Here is an 8,872-nt window from a genome sequence, read left to right on the forward strand (position 1 = left end):
AAGAATGTATGTTTGTGTTTCTAGGTATAGACTATGTGATACCTAAAACAGGGTTTTACTGTAAGCTGTGTTCACTCTTTTATACAAATGAAGAAGTTGCAAAGAATACTCATTGCAGCAGCCTTCCTCATTATCAGAAATTAAAGGTAAGGTTGAATGTAAAACAGAGTTCTTTTGTGAAAACTTAACAAGTTATGGAAATAAGTGGGGTATATAAGTAAAATGTGTATAGTGTTCTCTCTAGACTCAGTGCAGTGCTTTCTCCTGAAGATAACTTTTTATTTACTTTTTTTTTTTTTTTTAAAGACAGTTTCTCTCTTGTTGCCCAGGTTGGATTGCAATGGTGCAATCTTGGCTCACTGCAACCTCTACCTCCTGGGTTCAAGCAATTTTCCTGCCTCAGCCTCCCAAGTAGCTGAGATTACAGGCATGCACCACCACACCCAGCTAATTTTTGTATTTTTAGTAGAAATGGGGTTTCACCATGTTGGCTAGCCTGGCTGGTCTTGAACTCCTGACCTCAGGTGATCCACCCACCTCAGCCTCCCAAAGTGCTGGGATTACAGGCCACCGCGCCTGGCCTTTTCTTTCTTTATTGATGGGTTATCAAAACATCTGTTGAACCTCTTGTCATAGTTTACCCTTGTTACATAACAATTTAGTATTTTCTAACCATATTATAAATTCTGTGGTAGAATTAAACTTATTCATGTATTCTCAGATTGTTGTTGGGCTGTACTTTCTCTAATGTGAAAGATGCTGGGAGTCTGAATACTAAAAGTGGCATGACCATTCATATTAAAATAATTTTTAATATTGACATTATTAATGACACCAGTTATTTTTATGACCAAAAGTATATAAAGATCAAAAGCATAAATACATAAACCACAACATCACTAAAGAATAATTCCTATTGAGATATATTGAAATTTGTTTTTGTAATTATCAGCTTCTTTGGACTACCTATTGAAATAGTGACTGAAACTTAAAGGTAGTTGCTAAACAAGTCAATCATAGATACCTTGGTTTTTCACACTGCTTTATAATAAGTTAACTATAGTTACTCAATCATTAGATATGTTCTCTGTTGACTAAATGGATGAATGTAATCTTTAATTTTGGAAATAATTCAAGTTCTTGGCTGTGTGTCATTTCTGTTTTTTTTTTTTTTTTTAATGTAACTGCTCTTTGCCACCTATATGTCTTTTACCATCCTGTATATGAAGAAAGAATTGTGGCTATTTGCAATGGTGGCAGCAATGTAGTACAAATTATTTTATTTTTTTGAGACAGTTTTGCTCTTGTTGCCCAAGGCTGAAGTGCAATGGCGCGATTTTGCCTCACCCCAACCCCCGCCTCCCAGGTTCAAGCCATTCTCTTGCCTCAGCCTCCTGAGTATCTGGGATTACAGGCATGCACCACCATGCCCAGCTAATTTTGTATTTTTAGTGGAAATGGGGTTTCTCCATGTTGGTCAGACTGGTCTTGAACTCCCAGCTTCAGATGATCCTCCCACCTCAGCCTCCCAAAATGCTGGGATTACAGGCCTGAGCCCTAGTGCCCGCCCTGGTACAAATATTTTTATCTGCTTTGATTTTAAGCTGTTTGGGGTCAAAAACTATATGTATTGAGAAGAATATGGAAATAATATAAAAGATTGCTAGGTGCTTCTTGTGGCTCCTTTTATTATTTCCTTATTTATTTTTATTTTTATTTTTATTTGAGACAGAATTTTGCTCTTGTTCCCCAAGCTGGAGTGCAATGGCACAATCTCAGCTCACTGCAACCTCTGCGTCCCGGGTTCAAGCAGTTCTCCTGCCTCAGGCTCCCAAGTAGCTGGTATTACAGGCGTGTGCCACTACGCCTGGCTAATTTTTTGTATTTTTAGTAGAAACAGGGTTTCACCATGTTAGCCAGGCTGTTCTTGAACTCCTGACCTCAGGTGATCCGCCTGCCTCAGCCTCCCAAAGTGCTGGGATTACAGGCGTGAGCCATCATGCCCGGCCTATTATTTCCTTTTATTTATAAAAAAAAAAAAAAACTTTGTCACCTTCATCAAGAAACTGTTAAGCATTACAGTAACTTGCTAATGGTAAATTGATACTTTCCTAACTGGATGTTTGTGGGGTGATTTTTTGTTGTTGTTTTTCTTTAAAAGATATAATGGCTTTTAATTCTTACTATTTTGCATTAACTATATAAAGTTGAAATTCCAATGAGATGGAAAGAAGCTTTGGACATTTTAGGTTAGATTTTTTATTATGTCTTTTGTACTTTCATTAATGTCTTAATGGAGCTCCCGTGTCTAGAGACTCTAGCAGTCACAGGTTTAATGGCAGGGGTCAGCAAGCTACACTCGTGGCTCAGTCATCTGTTTTTGTAAGGTTTTATTAGAACCCACAGCCATAATCATTTAAGTGTCATCTATAGTTGTTTTAGCTTATAATTGAGTGCAGGATTGAGTAGTTGTAACAAAGACTGAATGGCTCAATGAGTCTAAAATATTTACTGCTGGCCTTGCAAGAAAATGTTTGTTCAGGTGATTTAATGAGTAGTGCATTGAGGCCAGATGTGATAGCTCTTGCCTGTAATCCCAGCACTTTGGGAGGCGGGGACCGGCAGATCACCTGAGATCAGGAGTTTGAGACCAGCCTGGCCAACACGGTGAAAACCCCGTCTCTACCAAAAGTACAAAAAAATTAACTGGGCTTGGTGGCGGGTGCCTGTAATCCCAGCTGCTTGGGAGGCTGAGGCAGGAGAATCATTTGAACCTGGGAGGTGGAGGTTGCAGTGAGCCGAGATCACGACACTGCACTCCAGCCTGGGCAACAGAGCAAACTCTCCCTCAAAAAAAAAAGAATAAAAGTGCATGTCATTTAGACCCATAGTTCTTGAATAGTGTCAGTTCAGTGTGACTGTGGTCTTTGTTTTCTCATCTCTAAAAATTAGTGTTAATTATAACATTTGAAATACCCATTTTTTACCTTTTACCATTTTTTCCCCGTGCCTTATTGTAATGTCCTGAAAGTTTTTGTGTGCTAATGAGGATTAACTAATTGTTGAAAATATTGACAAAATTATAGTTTAAGTCCCTAAACTTGGATATAGGATATTTGATTTTGGAATTAATCCATTTTGCTGCGTTTCTCTTAGGTGACTTAATGGCTGTAATTCTCTTTCTTTATAGAAATTTCTGAATAAATTGGCAGAAGAACGCAGACAGAAGAAGGAAACTTAAGATGTGCAAGGAGATTTAATGATTTCAAAGAAAATAATGGTTCTTTGTTTTTAATGTTAACCTTTTTTAAATACAATACTGATAGTTAGAAGAAAACTATTGTACTCTTTTGTTTTAGTGGAGAAATAATAGATGTCTGTTCATGTGTTAAGTGTTATAGCAAAAAAAATACACATGGTTAAGTTAATGAATAGTTTTTGTTTTATCAGAATGGCAACAGACAGAAGTACTTTGTAGAGATTGACTTCCTAAGCTACTTAAGACAACTTGCACCACTAAGAAAAAAATGTAGAACCATTTGGAAAAATGAAATTTAGTAGTTCCAAGTTTCAAAGAAATGTCAACATTTTATTCCATTCAATAAAGAACAAAACCAATAGTGTTTTTATTACTTTCATCTGAAACATTCCATGTTTTAATCTGAGCCTTGCAGACTTTGATTTGGAGTTTGAACCTGTTTTGGTTGCATTTCATTTTTGGAGAACTTAATTAACGTGAGATTGGCAATTGAAACGCAGGTGCAGTTTTCTGTTAATGTCATGCTGTTGTTTAGGTAATAAGAAATATTAAGTAATTGGCTTTAGATTTTGTAATTTTTTTCCCTGAGTTCCTGCTAGATTTCGTATTCTAGTAGTCAATGTATTTTCAGTGAAATGTAAAAATATTCCCGTTATCTTTGACCAGTATTAATTTTTGAGATCTTACTGCTTGTCACTTGAATCCCGTGATTGTCATACATCTCTGGTATAAGCAACATTTGATTTTTGAAGTGTGTAGACCATCTCTTCATATTTTCAAGTTGTAATTTTACATTTCTGCATTTTTAAAACAGTTTGGCCATAATCCTAGATGCACGCTTCTAATTCATGTACCTGCACATGTGACCTTTGTGAACAGAAATTTGCATGTATAATTTGTGTTTACTTGTAACTTTCTGGTTATATACTGCTTATATCTGTGGATTCAAGTTACTGAAGTGAATACCAATAAAAAAGAAAACCCTAGGCCATGTTAATTGGTTATACATGTTTGGAATGTTAACCAATGTATTTGTCAGTTGTGGTTTTTATTCGCTCTTAAACTTTGTGCATGCTTTAACAATTTATTACTTTTAAATCTAGAGTGAATTCTAAAGACTGCCGCTAAAGATCTGAGTTTTAAAAATGTTGTTGCTGGTGGATTTCTTGTTCCTGTTACATAACTAAAAGTGAGGCCATTTATGGTTTTTAAAAACCTTATGAATTAAAAATGCTACAGGTGAACAAACAGCAGAAGCTTGTTTAGACATATTGATGACTTAACAGTACAATTGGAAGTAATACGGATGAGCAAGAATTAGTTCTGCCAGCTTTTCAAAATAATTATGTAGAGACTCATGGTATATTGGATTATCTGTTGTAAACAATTTTTTTTTCTTCCCTGACACAGGGTCTCACTCTGTCACCCAGACTGGAGTGCAGTGGCACAGTCACAGCTCTCTGCAACCTCAGCCTCTGGGCTCAAATGACCCTCCTACCTCAGTCTCCTGAGTAGCTGGGACTACAGGCTCATGCCACTATACCTGGCTAGTTTTTGGTTTTTTTGTATAGATGGGGCTTTGCCATGTTGCCCAGGTTGATCTTGAATTCCTGGGCCCAAGTGATCTGCTTGCATCAGCCTCCCAAAGTGCTGGGACTGTAGGCATGAGCCACCATCCCTGGCCAAGAAAAAAAGTTTTAATTTCAAAAAAATCTACAAGAACAGGATAGGCATTGTCTTTCAAATGTTCAGACCCCAGTTTATTAAAGGATACTTCAAATAGTTGGCTAAATTTTATGATCTCTCCCGTTGAAAAGTAGGTGATGATTTTAATGTGACATGCACAAAAAATCCTTGCCAGTTTACTTCTGCAATTTAATTTTAGCCTGTACTAATTACCCACTTCTGTTTAATTCCAATTTTTAACAGCAGGTACATAAAGCATTATGTGCACAATGGAGTTCTTCAGTGTTTCCTTTCAGTGATGGCTTTTTCATAGCTTCAACTTTGTTGGATTTAGCAAGTTGAAGGAAAGAATGCTATGTTTTTAATACCTACATTTGAGAGCATTTAGAAATCAGAAATTATAATAAGCTGTTAGTGATAAATCTGTAACAGCCCTTAGATTACGAGAAAACCTCTTTTTAGTAGGAATGTTTCCACTCATGTTTGCTGTAAAGTTTAAGAACATTTTTCCTACGGCTATGTCAGCCCTTAGTTTAATCTTACATTATCCTACAAAAGTGAATGAAGCTTCTAGAAGTGCCTTGAGTTTGCTTTACAGTTCTTTTTTATTGACTGATTGCTAGTAAATTTGGGATCTGAGAGTGTCCTTTATAAGACTTTAATTGGATAGCTGTAATATTGCTTTGAGTATTCCAAAAATAAGTTCATTTGAAATGTTATTCAAGAATATGAATTTCCAACCATAGTGTGTGTGCATCAGTACCTCTAGAGATTTATTTATTTATTATTATTATTATTTTTTTTTTTTTGAGACTGTGTCGCCCAGGCTGGAGTGCAGTGGAATGATGTTGGCTGAATTCTCCTGCCTCAGCCTCCCAGGTAGCTGGGACTACAGGTGCATAACTGCCACGCCCAGCTAATTTTTCTTAGTAGAGGCGGGGTTTCACCATGTTGACCAGGCTGGGCTCAAACTCCTGACCTCAAGTAATCTGCCTGGCCTCCCAAAGTTTTGGGATTACAGGCATGAGCCACCACACCCAGTCCCTCCAGTGATTTTAAGTGGTAACATCCTGAGGAGCTTTTTAGGAATAGCCATTATTTGAATTCGCTAAGGACAGGTTCCCCTGCCACCTTTTTTTAAGGTGATGGGGACTGGAAAAGGAAATAGTAAACTATTGAATGTTGTGGCATGTAGTAAGGTTATACAGGGAGAAGAGTGTGCTGAAATTGTTTACTTTAGCTTTGTTCACAGTGGATTTTTTTTCAGCCTTAAGATTGTGACAAAAGCAGCTCATGGTATGTAATAGAAATCTGCTGGGACACTGCAGAGCAGCATATGGGCTGTTTAAGATAACTTGCACTAGGACAGAAGCAGCTCTGAGTATAGTCTGTTGGTTGCCTTCCATCATAAATAAAGTTTAGTGTAGCTGAAAGCCTGGGTATTCTGTGTTTAATGAGTTTGAGGTTGTTTTATACCCTGACCTCATTGTTGAGCTAGCTGGGTTTGAATTGCTCTCCCACTTTGGCCATTAGATGATAAGGTCAAGATTCTTAAAATCAACACTGGTGCACAAATAAATAGTTACAGGAATTATTTTCCTTTAAAATGAATTGTTTTCAGCCAGGCACGGTGGCTCACGCCTATAATCCCAGCACTTTGGGAGGCCGAGGTGGGCGGATCATGAGGTCAGGAGATCGAGACCATCCTGGCTAACATGGTGAAACCCCACCTCTACTAAAAATACAAAAAATTAGCCCGGCATGGTGGCGGGGGCCTGTAGCCCCAGCTACTTGGGAGGCCGAGGCAGGAGAATGGTGTGAACCCAGGAGGCGGAGCTTGCGGTGAGCCAAGATGGTGCCACTGCACTCCAGCCTGGGTGACAGAGCGAGACACACTCAAAAACAAATTGTTTTCAAATGTTTGCATACATCAAAATTACCTACAGGTTAAAGCATTGCTGGCTCCCTGCCAGGTTTTCTCATTTCCTAAGTTTGGGATGAGTACTGATAATTTGCATTTTTGAGAGATTGTTTGGAGGTTTTAATGGAAACCCAGCTACACATATACCCTTAAAGGAAGACCGGTCCTCTATTGGTGATGGTTGTCCTCTTCGACACACTGCACAGCTTCGGGAGGGTCGGGAGGGACACACTTGGAGCATTGAGGGAGTAAGGGGACACTGGTTTAGCCAGCCAGATCAGCCAAATCAATTTTTGTATTTTTAGTAGAGAGGGTTTCACCACATTGGCCAGGCTGGTCTCGAACTCTTGACCTCAGTCTTCCCTCGGCCTCCCACTGGGTTCCCAGGTGAGCCACCGCACCGGGCCTGATTTGCATTTTTAACAAGTTTCCAGGTGATGGAAATGTCAGTGACATCAAGCTTTGAGAACTTTACCTATAACTGAAGATGGGTTGGTGGTAGGTGTTTGTAACCAGATCCTACCTGGCTTGGTTACTATTGCCTGAGGTACTGATTTTGCTACCCTTTTCAAAGCTAAAACTAAATGAAAAATTAGTCACCTTTTTAAAAAAACAAAATCATTTATGGGAGACAACCTCTTTCAGAGCCGTAGATACTGTTATCCTTCATTTTTTTTGCCAAACATAAAGTTTTGTAATTTTGTTGGGTATGTGGTAAGAAATTGCAAGGAATGTTAGTGGAATAGAACTACAACAGGAATTTGCCATTTTGCCTGGCCAAGTGGTTTGTATCTTTTTGTTTTTCCTTAATTTTGCACCCCTCAAGCGCTACATAGGAGCTAATGATGATGCTTGATAACAGGTAGTTTGTTGAAATTTAATGTGAATGGAAATGGTTCTGTCACTGGCAGATCTAACTTGCGATGGATCTCAGTTAAAGCACTAGTAATTGGGTAATAGCAGTCTGAAACTTGAGTTTTGTCAAAATAACTCCCTATGGAGGTTAGTTGAAAAAATTCTTGATGAGAACAGTCGAGAAGTAACATGATTAATTTTGAAGAGAATCAATTATATTTTTTATTTTTTTGAGACATGGTTTTGCTGTTGTTGCCCAGGCTGAAATGCAATGGTGTGGTCTCGGCTCACTACAACCTCTGTTTCCTGGGTTCAGGCTATTTTCAGCCTCCTGAGTAGCTGGGATTACAGGTAGAGACAGGGCTTCACTATGTTGGCCAGGCTAGTCTTGAACTCCTGACCTCAGGCGATCCACCCGCCTCAGCCTCCCAAAGTGCTGGGATTACAGATGTGAGCCACTGTGCCCACCACAATTATGTTAATTTTAAAGGATTTGTCCTTAAAGTGTTTGGTCGTGTCCTGCCTTTGAAGTTTTCTTGTTTTTTGTTGTTGAGACAGGGTCTCGCTCTGTCACCCAGGTTGGAGTGCTGTGGTGTGATCATGGCTCACTGCAGCCTCCACCTCCCCAGGCTCAGGTGATTCCCACATCTCAGTCTCCACAGTAGCTGGGGCTACAAGTGCATGCCACCACGCCCAGCTAATTTTTGTATTTTTTGTAGAGGGGTTTTGCCATATTGCCCAGGCTAGTCTCTCAAACTCCTGGACTCAAGTAATCCACCCACCTGGGTTTCCCAAAGTGTTGGGATAACAGGTGTGAGCCACCACTCCTGGCCTCTGAATTGTTAATTCTAGCCTTAGTTGTAATTTCACACCCAGCACAGTGGCTCAGGCCTGTAATCCCAGCACTTTTGGGAGGCTGAGGCGGGCGGATCACACAGGTCAGGAGTTTGAGACCAGCCTGGCCAACATGGTGAAACCCCGTCTTTACTAAAAATACAAAAATTAGTCGGGCATGGTGGTAGGGGACTGTAATCCCAACTACTTAGGAGACTGAGGCAGGAGAATCGCTTGAACCCCGGAGGCAGAGGTTGTAGTGAGCGGAGATAGCGCCACTGCACTCCTTCCTCGGCGACAGACTGAGACTCCAGCTC

At 39.5% G+C, this 8,872-nt stretch overlaps 1 protein-coding gene across 12 annotated transcripts in view; it reads left to right on the forward strand.

The window, feature by feature from the left end:
• The window catches only part of MATR3 (matrin 3), a 37,992-nt gene extending 32,462 nt beyond the window's left edge, over window positions 1-5,530 (forward strand). For 10 of the 12 annotated variants that reach the window (XM_054684022.2, XM_009449481.3, XM_054684024.2 and 7 more), the window contains 2 exons: window positions 25-146; window positions 3,191-4,286. In XM_054684022.2, coding sequence (XP_054539997.1) covers window positions 25-146; window positions 3,191-3,241 — 173 coding nt within the window. In that variant the 3' untranslated portion in view covers window positions 3,242-4,286. 12 annotated transcript variants of the gene reach the window in all.
• Window positions 5,531-8,872: the final 3,342 nt, after the last annotated feature.

Source organism: Pan troglodytes, chromosome 4, assembly GCF_028858775.2.
Source record: "Pan troglodytes isolate AG18354 chromosome 4, NHGRI_mPanTro3-v2.0_pri, whole genome shotgun sequence".
Taxonomy (NCBI): Eukaryota; Metazoa; Chordata; class Mammalia; order Primates; family Hominidae; genus Pan; species Pan troglodytes.